Consider the following 15,718-nt stretch of genomic DNA (forward strand, 5'->3'; position numbering starts at 1 on the left):
TGGACCCACTTTGACCCCCCCCAAAACCCCCCTAGACTTCGATTTTCTTTGTGCCGTGAACAAACTTTGGTACATCACAGGTGATGAAGATTGTGGTCATTTTTCATCGAAATACTGTGTAGTTTGAGAGGAAAAATCAAATTCCTATTTTGGGGGGTCAAACCTGGATCCACTTTGACAACTGGTAAATTCCCTTAGGCCCTATAGGGCCGATTGTTTTAATACCATGAACAAACTTTAGTCACAACACAACAAATATAATTTGTGCCAAGTTTGGTCACAATCCCTTCAGCGGTTTCGTAGAAGAAGTTGCAAGTGTTTACGGACGGACAGACGGCCGGACGACGCGCCATCGCATAAGGTCCCCTGAACTTTGTTCCAGGTGAGCTAAAAATGGCGTGCTGGAGAATTAATTGTAGAACAGTGAGAATGCCAAAATGAAGGCAGATGGACAGTGTGCCAATAGAAGCAAGAAGAGCCAAAGGCAGAAAGCTTGAAGACCTAACACAAGATAGAAGAAGAATGTGGAGTAAAGCCATCAACGGACTAGAACTGACATGACCTCATGATTGACTGAGAATACCAGCTATATTAAATAATGATCTTCTCTTTTCATGGTTTATCTGATCAATATCTTATCAATACCTGGTTTAACTTATCACTTATCAATACCGGTACATATAAACATTATAGTTTTTCTTTTTTTTTTCTTATCTTTCATCAAAATAGTTTTTCTTATCTTTCATCATTGCCTATTTGGATGATCATGAGTTTAAAATGGTGTCCATTATGGTTGGGGTCTTGTTTTGACAGATTTGTAGGTCAGACTTTACACACCTGGCAGAACCTCATCTACAAAGTCTCCACTAGCGGGGATCTCTCGCACAGTAGATCCATCATCCTCATTGGCATCCAGCCAACGGTCACAGGAAAATGTGTACAGTTCCTTGGTGAAGTACCGGAGCATTGTGACCTTGCAAGGTCACCAAGGGAAGGGATGAGGAAGAAGAAAGTTTTGAAGATATGAAAGCAAAAATGAAGTGCAAATACATCTATATAAATCTAAATTTTAAATTCATTAATATCATTTCTATAGCAGATTTAGGGAGGGTGTGAGAGAGAGAGAGAGAGAGAGAGAGAGAGAGAGAGAGAGAGAGAGAGAGAGAGAGAGAGAGAGAGAGAGAGAGAGAGAATGTGTGAGAGAGAGAGAGAGAGAGAGAGTGTGTGAGAGAGAGAGGGTGTGAGAGAGAGAGAGAGAGAGAGAGAGAGAGGGTGTGAGAGAGAGAGAGAGAGAGAGAGAGAGAGAGAGGGTGTGAGAGAGAGAGAGGGTGTGAGAGAGAGAGAGAGAGAGAGAGAGAGAGGGTGTGAGAGAGAGAGGGTGTGAGAGAGAGAGAGAGAGAGAGAGAGAGGGTGTGAGAGAGAGAGAGAGGGTGTGAGAGAGAGAGAGAGAGAGAGAGAGGGTGTGAGAGAGAGAGAGAGAGAGGGTGTGAGAGAGAGAGAGAGAGAGAGAGAGAGAGAGAGAGAGAGAGGGTGTGAGAGAGAGAGAGAGGGTGTGAGAGAGAGAGAGAGAGAGAGGGTGTGAGAGAGAGAGAGAGAGAGGGTGTGAGAGAGAGAGAGAGAGAGAGGGTTGTGAGAGAGAGAGAGAGAGAGAGAGGGTGTGAGAGAGAGAGAGAGAGAGGGTGTGAGAGAGAGAGAGAGGGTGTGAGAGAGAGAGAGAGAGAGAGAGAGGGTGTGAGAGAGAGAGAGAGAGAGAGGGTGTGAGAGAGAGAGAGAGAGAGAGAGACTTACTTACTTTTTAGTCCTTTTATTACAAAAATATAAAAGTAACAATATACACGTTTTGCAATAAAATCAATAATGCCAACAAAAAGAAAAAAAGAGAAAGAAGAAGCACCCAATGATCATCAAATAAAAACAATCAGTATTTCACAACAGTATTCTAAATTCATTTTCTTTAACCTCACAAAACCCACCAACACACCAAGTATCAACAAAGTTATGAAAATTTCCGGACTCGTTGGACAGGGTAAATTCCAGTTTCAATCTTGCTGAGATTAATGCATTCAAACACAACATGATATTGCAGTGCTCTATCGGTTTGCCAGATAGTTTGTCTTTTCTTGTTAAATAAACAGCAAGCTTCGCAGTTGCTATTAGGAAACTAAACAGTTTAGATGCAGGATTCTGTTTAGGGGCAAAACCAAAGACGAAACTTCTCAAAGAAAAAGTAACATGCATTTCATGTGCAATGTAATTCAACCAATGAAACAAAGGAAATAATCGGATACAGTCTATGAATGCGTGAAACAAGTCCTCATTGACTGTACAGAAGGGACAACAAACAGATACAGGAGAAAAATGTCTAATAAACGTGTTAGAGGGGACAATCCAGTGGGCCAAACGCCACTGGAGATCACCTGTTCTTTTGGATGTGGGAGAGAGAGAGAGGGTGTGAGAGAGAGAGAGAGGGTGTGAGAGAGAGAGAGAGAGAGAGAGAGGGTGTGAGAGAGAGAGAGAGAGAGAGAGAGAGAGGACGGGAGGGAGGGAGAGAGGGAGAGAGGAAGAGAGGGAGAGAGGGAGAGAGGGAGAGAGAGAGAGAGAGAGAGAACAAGAAAGTGAGAGACGGAGGTAATGAGAGGTAATGGGGGATATAGGAAGGGAGAGTGAGAGAGAGAGAGAGAGAGAGGAGGGTGATGGAGAGTTATGGAGAGAGACAGAGGGGTATGGACAGAGACATATAAGTAAAGAGAGGGACAGAGAAAGAGATGTAGAGAGATTGAGAGCAAGAGGTAGTGGGAGGGAGAGAAAACACAGAAAACTTCTGCCTTCCAATAAAGCTTTTCTGATTGGTCAACAAAGCATGATTTTGGTTATGCTTTGGCAAACAAATAAGTTATTGCCTGAATAAGGCAATAAATAAATATGCCTACTCTTTATCAAAAGAGAGCGTGGAATTTTTACATCTACTAGCAATCAAGGCCAGTAGACACGTCTCCAGCTACACATCCATCTGAAGGACAACACAATGTTTGGTACAACACCATGCCTGCAAAGCACCAGTTCAAGAGTTTTAGTTGGGGCAATAATTGAACCGAAACGAGACAATTCAAAAATCTAGATTAAGAACAAAATAAATCAAGGGCAATCTTCAAAACCATATAGTGCTATAATCGAACAATTTTGTCATAGCTGCATCATTCTGGATTTCAAGAAAGGAAAGAAAAGTATTTCAATCAAATGAAAACAGGATGGGAAACATAAATATACAAAAACCTTTCGATAATAATAAGGGAAACATCTGCAGCGATCACAAATGGTTTGATTAAGTTTGCGTTTTGATCTGTGCAGGTTTGTGTGTGTGCTCGTCCTCCTGACCTTTTTCAGATGCCATCCTCCAAAGGGTGCCCGGCTATCATGCCAGATGCGTGCCTTTGAGATCGTTCCCAAGTCAGGAATCTCAATCTGCATTAACAAGTACATCTAGTAAACTGGGCACAAATTAAAACTCGTGAAAACCATGAAGCAAAGACATTATTTAGATCTAGAACGATTATTGCACACCGCTCCTTTCTCAGTTTTCACTCCGTTTGTTTGTTTTCTTGTTTGATTGTCCGGGCGATATCTCAGCCATTCTTTGAGCTAGGAAGCTGAAATTTGGGCACAATAATGAGCACATGCTTTGGGAAAAACGCTATTTTTATTTTTGGACTAATCAAATAATTGATTAATTATTTAATTATCATCGATTTATTAAGTATTTATTTAGCCTGGTGTTGGCTTAGCGGTTAGGGTGCCGGCTTGGGATCCTAGGATCCTGGGTTCGAATCCCAGTCGATCGCTGAATTAACGCCAGGGGGGTTGACTCAGCCTGTCATCCTTCCGAGGTCAGCAAATTGAGTACCAGCTTGCTGGGATGAATGATCCCGGTGTGTACCCCGGTTTAGAATAGGTACACCGTATCCCTGAGCATCGTAAGAGCGTGACCAAGGGTTGGCGTCAGGAAGGGCATCCGGCCATAAAAACATTGCCTCAAACAGGGAACCATGATTGTCATGGGGCCCGCAAGGCTAACCCCCACTCAAGCGGGGAAAATGGCCTTAAAACGATCATTCATTCATTCATTCATATTAAGTACTTATTTATTTTCTTTCTCATCTGGGCAATATCTTAGGCACCTTTTGAGCTAGGAAGCTGATATTTGGACACAATAGTGACCAAATGATTTGGCTATAAAGGGTATTTTTCATTTATTAATTGATTAATCAATTAATCCATAATTTACTTAATTATTCAATCAATTACTCAATTAATTATTTCTTTTAAGATACAGATTCAGATAAAACAGTGGTGGTTTACGTATTATATTAGCCAATTGTTTAATAATTTAATTATTTTACCATTACAATTTATTTTCATTATTAATCACTTATTTATTTTCTTTCTCATCTGGGCAATATCTCATGCACCTTTTGACCTAGGAAGCTGATATTTAGACACGGCAGTGACCAAGTGCTTTGGCTCTAAAGGATATTTTTGATTTATTGATCAATCAATTAATCGATTAATTTTTGTTGATTAAGCGATTAATTGTTTATTGATTAATCGATTGCTTATTTAATTTTCCCATTCGTTAATTATTCAAATAATTTTCAAAAAGTCACAGCTTCGGATAAAACACTGGTGGTTTACGTATGCTATTAGCCAATTGATCAAGAAATAATTATTTTACGATTATTATTTTTTTAATTATGCAATTGATCAATCAATTATTGTACATTTCCTCCTCCTAATACTGTCTTTATGTGCTTCGCGGAGGCATCGCCGCAATTGAAGGCACCTGAAGGCACCCCGGCAATTGCGCACGCTGGAGGATATGTTATTTATTTATTTTGCATGGGGGCGGTGTACATTGAATGCATCTGTAATTGTTTTTATATTTTCTATGAAAAGCATGGAATCATAATACTATGTGGCATGTAAATGAATAGTAATCGTGAAATGGACATTTAGAAAGTGATGGCGTTTTACATAGAGCTGTGCAACTCACATTTCCAAGTCTGTTAAGCATATTAGGTCTGAGAAATGATTTCCAAGTTTAACATTGCATTATGGAAAGAAGCTAAAAGGTCTGAGAAGTCAGCATAATGATGATTGCTGTCAAAATATTTACCGTGAACTTGTCCGTCTGTCCAGCCTCAAAGTTATTGAAGCTATTCTCCAGGCGTATCTCGTCTGACTTGCTTTTTACTCCGTAGACCTGCATGAAGATGCTTGCGTCGGTTCCCGCTCCCTTGAGGTCACTTGTAAAGACCCACAGCGACCATGGCAATTCTGCATAGAGTAAGGAGCATGCATAGATCATTGAGACAATCTTTGGGATAAAATTTCATTTCTTCATGCCGTTGATTTACAATTACATGTTAAGACAGTTCAGTATCATCTTCTTACCAACGCATGATACATTTTACCAAGGGTCATTTGCTTAAGAATGTAAAACTTACTCTGCCATTCCCTCAAGTTAAAAAGAGTTTGCATTGGCAATTTCATAGAAACAAATAAGCTTATATAATTACAGGATAAAAAAAGAGCTCAGGACTTTTTAATGTCAACTATTTTGAAACTTAAACAATATAGAAAATCTACTAATTGGTAGAAGTATGGCACATCTGCTTCTTGATAAATATATACCAATTTGCAACTTTACTTGTAATGGGTGGCCTGCCAAAATAAGATTCTTTACAGGACTAGCCAGAAATATAACCCATCCGCCCCCTCAACCCTCGCTGTGCTTGTCAGTCAACCCTTCTGACTATTGCATGTGGCATTTGTTACTTTCAGCGTTTTTCAGTCGTGAAAGTTTAAATTTAAATATCCTCATGTTTTGTAAGATAATGTATTAGGATGTATTATACACACATATACATCTCTTGCACAGTCTTCCCATGCACCAATAATGTTTTTAGGCCATTGAAAATGACACACTAAATCCACATTACCTGAAACTTGGAATGTTGGCATGGAGGTTAAATATGACATATTTTCCTTACATTAGCTAAAACATGTACAGAATTCGAAAGTGCACATTTTGTTCTAAGACCAAAGCAGAACAAGAATAACCGCAAGAAAAGCCTGTTACAAAATCTGGTAACCCGTCGTTTGGATACTTAAAGCACTCTTAGAAGATGAACAGCACGATTGGGAAACAAATATTTAATGCGCTATTAAAAGATTAACTCGATATTCGACTTTGATTAGACTTTCTCGGCCACATCATCGTGAGTAACGCATTACCCAAACGAGAACGGCACTCACTCGAGAGCATACCTCAACCTGGTGAACAGTTTACGTTTTGTATCCCACTGAGAGGCCAGATCTGGATTCGGACCTGAACCAAAATCTAATCAGCTTGTTCTTATCACCTAACCAACTCGTCCACCAAGTTTAGTCATAAGTCGTCCATAACTTTTTAAAATATCATGTTATATATCGCTTTTCGTCCAATCTCTCAATGGCGAAGAATCACTTAAAAGTTAAATAATTATCATATCGGAATACATATTCAGATCTTTACCAAAATCGAATCTATTTGTCCTTGTCACACACACAACCAGTCCACCAAGTTTCGTCCAAATCCGTCTTTAACTTTTTAAGATATTGTGCTGCTGTATCGGTTTTAGCCCCATCTCTCAATGGTGAATAATCACTTGTAATTAGATAATTATTGTATCCGAATCCATATTCAGATCTTCACCAAAATCGAATCGATTAGTCCTTCTCACACACACAACCTGTCCACCAAGGTTCCTCCAAATCCGTCCATAACCTTTCGAGATATCCTGCTATATATATAGTTTTTGGCCCTATCTCCCAATGGTGAAGAATCGCTTTAAAAAACTAGCACGCCACTCAGTAGAGCGCATACTCCCGCCGTGGGTTTAGTTGGAATAATACGTTTTGTTTAACATCCCCTCTCCCCAAAACAATAAATGAAAAATAAAGTAAGCCCTAACTGTCAGAGAATTTATTTTGATATATCTCGGAATTAGAGGAGAAAAACATCATTTAAGAATAAGAATAAAAGCTTTAATTTTTTTTTTTTTTTTTTTTTTTTTGTATACAAGATCGAGGCTCGTGAAAGAGCGAACATTAATCACACAGAAAGACAAACCGACACATAAAACATATAACATCGGGAGCGGTAGACAAGATGGGGAGAGAGGGGGAAGGACACAAACACAACATTTGAGAGCAGGGACCGAGAGACATGGAGACATCGAGAGATCTGAGAGAGGGCGAGGGCTTTGGGGGGGGGGGGGGTGGGGGCATGGGAAGGGGGCGGTGGGAGAGGTATAAAACATATGGACACTGCCAGGACTTCCAGGAAAGAAGTTGGAATTTCAAACAAGGTGGATCTGGGGTGAATTAGCGGGGGTAGAAAAGATCAAGGTTTTGGATGGGGGAAGATAAGAGATGGTGGTGAACAGCTGTTTTAAAGACCTGGAGGGAGGAGTGGGATTGAAGGGAGTGAGGGAGTTTGTTCCAGAGGCGGGAGAAAAGAGGAATGAAAGAGTGAAGGTGAGCAGAGAGCCGAGATTTCGGCAGTTTAACCATCAGAGGGTTGCTGGCAGATCTTGTGCGACCTGTAGGAATATTTGGGGGACAGAGCACAGAGAGAGCTGGGGGTGCAAGGCCGGAGAGGAGTCGGTAGAAGACAGAAAGACCACCTACCTGCCTGCGGTGAGTGAGTGAAAGGCCCTCAGAGATAGCTTCATCGCGGGAGATTCCAATAATTCTGAAAGCTTTGGTTTCAACAGCGTGAAGCCGAGCTAGGTGTGAGGCAGGAGCACCGGCCCATAGGGGAGAACAGTATTCCATTGAGCTGCGGATGAAAGCCTTGTATGTGGTGAGGAGCTCAGGTGTGCCGAGGAAGGACTTCGCACGACGGAGGATGCCCAGTCGGCGACTGGCTTTGGAGGCCAGCTTGGAAATGTGGTTTTCCCAAGAAAGATCATGGCAGATAGTGAGACCCAAAATCTTGAGCGACAGTCCTTCCCAATGCAGTAAAACAGAAAAAATCTTTCCCAAAAAAATTCCCCAAAAAATTCCTGGATCCAGAATAATATCCTGAGCTTCACCAAAAACTAATAAATTCTTCCTTATCCCAAGGGCAATCATCCCACCAACTTTCATCCAAATCCGTTCAGAACTTTTCCAGATATCTTGTTCACAAACACACGAACATACAAACACACACACACGGACGGACACGATCGAATGCGTTACTCCCTGGCGGGAGTAATAAACCTGAAAATCGCAGAGCCAGAACAAGAATTATTTATTTGGTCTGGGAAGCCCATGCGAGGTTTCTTCTTCTTCAGCCTATCACAACCCTGGGTGAATATGCGATCTTTTTTTTAAAAGTTGGAATTTTGCCAAATCTGTTTTATTCGTTTGTTAATATACCTCAGCCATTAACAAGTCTGGAACTAAGTCTTTATAAGTTCATCAAATATTGACACCGCGAATGACATTCGCTGAGCTAAATGTTGATATCTCTTCTGAGGTTTAAAAAAACAGTTTTAAAGCATTATACATATCAAACGATACATTTTATGAAACGGGGAAACCTAAGACACACTTTGGTGGTTTTAAAATGACAGAATATGTCTTTGTTAGAAAAAAAAATGAACATTGAAGACGACGCTGCTAAAAAAAATAAACCGCTCTAACGCATAACCACGAGTTCAAACTATATTTACAACAAATATGAAAACTATTTTCATATCACAATGTTAAATATAGAATATATAGAAGATAATGTTAAAAAAAAAATGAGCCCTATCTTCCAATGGTAAAAAAATCCTTCAAAAAATTCCTGGATCAGGAATAATATCCTGAGCTTCACCAAAAATTAATCAATTCTTCCTTATCGCAAGGGCAATCATCCCACCAACTTTCATCCAAATCCGTTCAGAACTTCACAAACACACGAACACACACACACACACACACACACACACACACACACACACACACACACACACACACACACACACACACGCGGGAGTAATGATACTAGTCAGATCCGTATCCGGATCTTCACCAAAATCTCATCATTTCCTCGCTGCCACATACACTACCTCTCCGCCGAATTTCGTTTGAATCCATCCACAACTTTTTGAGATATCTTGTTCACAGACAGACAGACAGACAGACAATCAAACAGACAGACAGGGGTGAAAACATAACCTCCATCCACCTTTGGTGGCAGAGGTAACAAAGCCAATGGAAATCTGATGCAACAAATCCAGGCAGTGTATAATCAGCAAAGGCCTACAGGCCTGATGTCTTCGGCCCACCAGAAAACCAAGATAGCGGGCATATAATTTTGTCTTGGTGCCATGGTGGGTGGAGTCTCGTGACAAATGTTGGTGGGGTCTGGCAGCTAACCAACCAATGGGTGCTCATTGCAAAAATCGACACTCAACAAGAACAACAACAACGACACAGAGCTATTGTAGACCTGCAACATGTCACAGGAAAAAACAGACAGTATATAAAATCTTCCATTTCGGATTCAAAGAGATTGGATACCTTGTGCTTTGCTCTTACAAAATCTAAGCTCTGCCCATTAGAATAATTGTTTGCCATTGATAAACATGTGTGACCATATTATACCTACAAGTGCCATACATATTTGTATTTGTTGCAGGACTTTTTGAGAAATACGGGATATTAAATACACGTGTGCGGTCAGCACTTTATCTGCTTTCTTTCTTTCTTTTTCTCTTCTTCTTCTTGTCTGTCTTTTTGTCTCTCTGGCTCATTCCCAACTTTGCTTTCAACCTACCTCCCTTCCTTCCCGACCTTCCCTCAATAAATGACAATAATAAAAACGAAGCGAAGCGACTAGAGCGAAGTCAAAGGCGTGCCATCGCAAATCCCCACGCTTCCCTCCTAAAGCAAGGTTGAAGATGTCAAAAGGTTCCACCAGGAATTTCCCAATCTCAAATTTTGAGTTTAAAAAAAAAAATCTGTTTTGACCCGCAAGTCCTCACTCCCTGGGACACGAACCAGGGCCAAATCCCCAAAATCGTTACATATATCATGTGTCCACCAATGTTGATTGCATATTTGTACAAAGTTTCATTTAAAATGTGCCCGTAATTGCATTTTTTGGTTTTCGACTGAAACCCAAAGCCGCAGGGGGGCTAGGACAAAAATGGTACTGCACATCTCTCGCACATTCTTGCCATGTGGTGGTCATAATTACTAAGTTTGGTGAATTTCTGCACAGTCAATTAGGAGGAGATAGTGTGATGGGCAGACAGACAGACGGAACCCATTACAATATCCCCCCCAGGTTTTTTAAGAATGGAGATAATAAATATAACAACCCTCTTCAGTTATACTTATCTCAAATTTCAATTTCCTCTTTTTTTCAATTTCAAATTTCCTGAGCCTGGTGTTGAGCCTGGTGTTGGGCTAGCGGCTAGGGTGCCAGCTTAGGATCCTAGGATCCTGGGTTCGAATCCCGGTCGATCGCTGAATTAACGCCAGGGGGGTTGACTCAGCCTGTTCATTTCTTCCGAGGTCGGCAAATTGAGCACCAGTTCACTGGTAATTCCCTGTTTGTCGTAAAAGGCGACAAAAAGGGTTGGCGGCAGGAAGGGCATCCGGCCGTAAAACATTGCTTCAAAAAGGGGACCAACAAAAACAACAACAACCACGGTGCCCGAAAAAGGCCAACCCCCGCTTTGTGGGTAAAAATGGCCTCTAAAAGGTGGTTTGGTTTTTTTTCAATTTCAAATTTCAAGCTCCAAATTCCCTTACAATATTTCTTCCTCTTCCTCAACTCCCCTTGGCTCCTTATATAATATCCTCTTGAAATCATCTGTCTCTCCAGCTGTCTTCAAATAACCGCAAAGGCGCCATCATGTTTGGCAATTTAATTAGGCAGATTGGTCTGGCATGGCCACCAACATCCCTCCGGTGAGCCAGACCCTGAGAATGAGCTTTCTGGCATGAGATTCCAATGATACAGAAGGCCTTTGATTTCAGCACCTCAAGGGGTGATGGACCTGATTGAATCACCACTTTAACTTCAAGACTTGTTCATCTGTTGACTGTTCCTTCTCTGCTCTTTTCCTGTTCTTTCCCTGAAGGCTGCCGATACCTACATCATGGAAAGTTGCGAAAGCTAAAACTGACCCTCTCAATTAAAAACCGGTCAGCCTTCGCCAGATCATGAGCAAAATAATGGAATCAATCATCCAAGGAGACCTCAAAACTCATCTCTTTTCTCTAACTCTCTGATCTCCGATCATCAGTTTGGTTTCGGCAATGGTCATACCATTCTGGACATGCAGATTGTATGTCAACAGTAGATGGATACTCTCCATTCCAAGCAAGAAAACCACTCACTATACACGGACTCCTGAGCATATGACACAGTATGGCAGCCTGCCATGCGTTCCAAAACAGTCTTAATGGTTGGTGTCCAGTGTCTCCCTCCTGAATTGGTTATATTTAATTTGCGCTTGCAAGCAACAGGTTGTTTTGCATGGTGGGCGGTCTTTCCTGTGCCCTACGTTTGTTTAGAAGTGAGGGTTCCTCAAGGTAGCATTTTGGGGCCAATCATATTCTTGGTCAAAAATCAATTACCCCTATTTACCACTGGAAAAGTTATTGTATAATTTTACAGATGACTCCACCCTGTGCAAAGATATTCCTGTCAGTTTACCAGGCAGTAAACACAGCAGCTACAGCAGCTACACACAGCCACAGCAGCATCGATCTGTGCAAAAATGAGAAAAATGAAACATGCCTCTTAATGCAGCAAAGCCCGACACTGTCGCCTTGTCCCCATAGAAGGACCATCCAGCTCGTCCGTTCATTAGCCCATCCCTTGCACAGCGGGAGATGGGGCTTTCTAATCACGTGTGTGTGTGTGTGTGTGTGTGTGTGTGTGTGTGTGTGTGTGTGTGTGTGTGTGTGTGTGTGTGTGTGTGTGTGTGTGTGTGTCCGGGCCATAACTTTTTTTTTTTACCATTTGAGCTATTTTCATCAAAGTTTCGCTAAAGCTTTACTACGATAATATGGCGAAGGCAAATTAATAATTCTGTCAAAAGGTCAAAGGTCAGCGTCACATAAAATCATCAGTTTTCATCCGATTGACCTGAAATTTTAAGAATATGCATATTGGATCACTGAATTGGTTCACCAATCAAAAGCTACAAACCGATTGTTGTTTTTTAAGATCAAAAGGTCAAAGTTGCATAAAATCACCAATTTTCACCCGATTGACCTGAAATTTTAAGAATTTGCATATCAGGTCAGAGAATTGGTTCACCAATCAAAAGCTAGAAGCTGATTATTTTTTAAATCAAAGGTCAAGGCTGGATAAAATCAATTTTCATTTTGTATTTTTTTTTAATGTTTTTGTTGTTTGAGCATACGGAAGAAGAAGACGTCGGACTACAAACGGACGCGGACGGACTTTGCATTTTCAGATGCTTTCTAGTTTATTTCTGTGATCAAGCACTGGGAGCCACGCAAGGTGATGGTACTGCCCCACCCGCTCACCCCAATGATTAGTTAGTGCTGCTACTTCCCACCTTGCCCACCTTGCCCACCTTGCCCATCTTGAGGCAGTAAAGTCTTGGGCCTTCCTTATCAACGGCCTCGTGATAATGGAGGCTGGATCTCAGGGACTGCTTCTCGCACACCACAGGCAACCTTTCAATCTTTTGCTATCTTTCATCTGATATTGTTTCTTTTGCCCTTTCATCATCTTTCTGCCAAGGCCTTGCTAGCCCTTCCAGGTCATAAATGTTTTACCAGAAAACCTTTCCTTGTTTACCCCTTTTTAAGTTGAGGCTTCTAAACTGTATTTTTAACCCCCCTTCTTCATGAAGACAAATGGTCTTCCTGAGTCTGTTGTCTCATAGTCTTTCCTGTCAGGCCTTACTCATGTGTGCTGCTTACCACAACCTATTCACCTCTCCAGTTTCTACATGTGAGATATTCCACAGCTGCTGAGATTCATCCCCCTTTATTCTGCAAATTATCCCCTTATGTTGTCATGCATCCATGCATTCCTGTTCAGCTGTTACCCCTTTGCCCCGTGTAGTTTGTAGGCCATTCACCATCCCTTTTTTGCCTCATCTTCTATCAGACTCAGCACCTGAACAACAAAGACAAATTTTAACGCAAGGGAAGAAGTGGTGCGGGTGAGGGCATGGGATCATTGTGAAGGATCAGTGCTTTATTTTCCATGAATTTTTCCATGAATAATATTTTTCCTTCTTCTTTCTTTTTCTTTTTTTCTTTTAATTAATGTTTTTTCTTAAATTTTTTAAATTTACATTTAAATAAAAGAAATTTAAATACAATAAATTTAACTTTAAATAAAAGAAATTTAAATTTAAATAAAAAAACAACAGATTTTTTTTCTTAATAATTAATGTCATAATATTGCCATGAATAATGAATGAAGGAAGGAAATGCTTTAGCCCTCTTTTATTTTTCCATCAACAACAAAAGAATTACAATTGCAAAATTGCAAAAAAAAATTACAAACTAATTACAAAAACAAATAATTACAAAATAATTACAAAAAATATAATTTTCTCCTGCAGTTTGATTGCACTCAAATATATATTGCCATTACACCAGCATATCGGATGAGGTCGTAAGGTTTCACTGGACTACGGTCAGTGAAAACATTTCAAGTCATAAAACACCAAAACATTTAACAACCGTTATATAATCTTTCTATGATTACCAACTCACTTTTTTGCTTGAACTGACGGAGAGATATCATTTCATTCAGTTCTCGCTCAATAAGGCCATCTCCCTCATTTTCATCTAACCACATGCGGCATGGAAATGTTTGTTCAATGCCAGTGAAAGGACAGTACACCACCACCTGACAAAATGAAGCGCAACCATGAGGACAAAACTTACGGCAGATGTTCTCAATCAATAATAATTAATTTTTACTCCTGAAAAGATGGAGACGCCATAATTCAGAGTTTACAACAATGGGAAATTTGTCAAAAAGCACTGTTATGGACATGTCGTCAAATTTCCCCACATTTTATAGAGGCTGCGACGTTTCAACACGCACACACTACAGTGTTGCCATGACAATGTGAACTTTTAATGGCAGTGCCGAGCTTGGGTCATCTAATACAATCCGCAACATTACTTACCACGTCCAAAATAAAAAAATCTCTCATTCACCTTCAGTGGAAACTGTCATCAGGCTATTATACAACACATAAATGCATGCACTACATACAAGGGCTCACATTAAACCTTTTAGCGAACAGAGAAAATGGATGCCCCCAACTCTGTTGGCATTCTGCCTGACGTTGCCATTTATCAACATGAACAAAATGAATTGCAATGTTTTAGAAAGCTTTCGTACCGTATTTGCATCTACATGCAAGACAGGAGAAGCTGTCATTTGGCGCCGGTGACTGTTCTAGCTGCAGTCCTGCTGGCTTTTACGTAATCTGGTCTGGTTTTACGTTTCTTTAACATATGACTAAACTGGTCACTTTTTTCCAGAATCTTGTTATCACTGACCAGTAATTTTTTCTATACTCAGTCGAGGCTCGTGTAAGAGCTAACACATAGAAACATATAATAAAATGAGCGGGTGACAATAGGGGGACAGAGAGGGAAGCACATCTACAGTAGAGAACCAGCACATCGGGAGATCTGTCGAAGGGAGAGGGCTGGGTGGGGTACACAGGATAAACAAGATGGACACTACAAGGACTTACAAAAAACAAAACAGAATTTGAAGAAGGTGGATTTGGGGTGGATTAACGGGGGAAGAAAAGATCAAGCTTTTGGATGGGGGAAGATAAGTGATGGTGGTGAACAGCTGTTTTGATGATTTGGAGGGAGGAGAGGGATTGAAGAGAGTGTGAGAGTTTGTTCCAGAGACGGGAAAAAAGAGAAATGAAAGAGTGAAGGTGAGAAGAGAGTCTTGATTTTGGTAGTTTCACCAGAAGAGGGTTTGTGCATCCTGCAGGAATATTTGGGGGACGCAGCACAGACAGAGCAGGGGGAGCAAGGCCGGAGAGGAGTCGGTAGAAGACAGAAAGACCACCAACCTGCCAAAAAGATGTCTTAGCCTTTGAGTTTGAGTTCAGTGAGCCAGAGGTACAGCTGCAACTAAGTCCGGGCCATTCTGAAAACAAAGCCAACATTTGAGGTTACGCTGATTCCACATGCCAGAGTAACCTGCTGCTAGTTCGAGTGATCCCTCTTCAAAGCACCAGAGTGAAGAATCACATCATGAAGATAACAAAAAAAATTCAGAAGCAAATACTTCGGGGACCAAATACCAAAGACACCTGTGTGGCTCACGTTGTTAATGGACGCTGCAGAGTGGCCAAAGTGGTTCCTTTAGTGCTCAATCCATCTCAGTGCAAACATACCATGGTGGTGACGGAGCTGACACATGTTTGCAGCTTCATGAATGCCATAAAGTCATAAACAGTCAAAAGCATATATAGCAGGACTGTTCCATTTCGTGAACCAGGTAGAGCCAAGCTTTACGAGCTTGGCATTTGCTACAAGCAGATAATGTGCACTACACAGGTGATACTTTGCTCACAAGTCGACAAATCATTTCAATTTCTGGCATCAATTTTGTTTTCTTCCTTTTACTGATAACTGATTCATCTTCTACTCCTTT

At 40.9% G+C, this 15,718-nt stretch overlaps 1 protein-coding gene across 1 annotated transcript in view; it reads right to left on the reverse strand.

Annotated features, from left to right (window-relative positions):
* Window positions 1-15,718, reverse strand: part of LOXHD1 (lipoxygenase homology PLAT domains 1) — a 181,154-nt gene that overhangs the window by 137,660 nt on the left and 27,776 nt on the right. The window contains exons 9-12 of the mRNA XM_068108949.2: window positions 13,795-13,930; window positions 5,171-5,331; window positions 3,376-3,462; window positions 838-973 (exon numbers count right to left, since the gene is read on the reverse strand). Coding sequence (XP_067965050.2) covers window positions 838-973; window positions 3,376-3,462; window positions 5,171-5,331; window positions 13,795-13,930 — 520 coding nt within the window. The remainder of the gene's footprint in view (window positions 1-837; window positions 974-3,375; window positions 3,463-5,170; window positions 5,332-13,794; window positions 13,931-15,718) is intronic.

The sequence above is a fragment of the Myxine glutinosa genome, chromosome 2, assembly GCF_964187855.1.
Source record: "Myxine glutinosa chromosome 2, kmMyxGlut1.1, whole genome shotgun sequence".
Classification (NCBI taxonomy): domain Eukaryota; kingdom Metazoa; phylum Chordata; class Myxini; order Myxiniformes; family Myxinidae; genus Myxine; species Myxine glutinosa.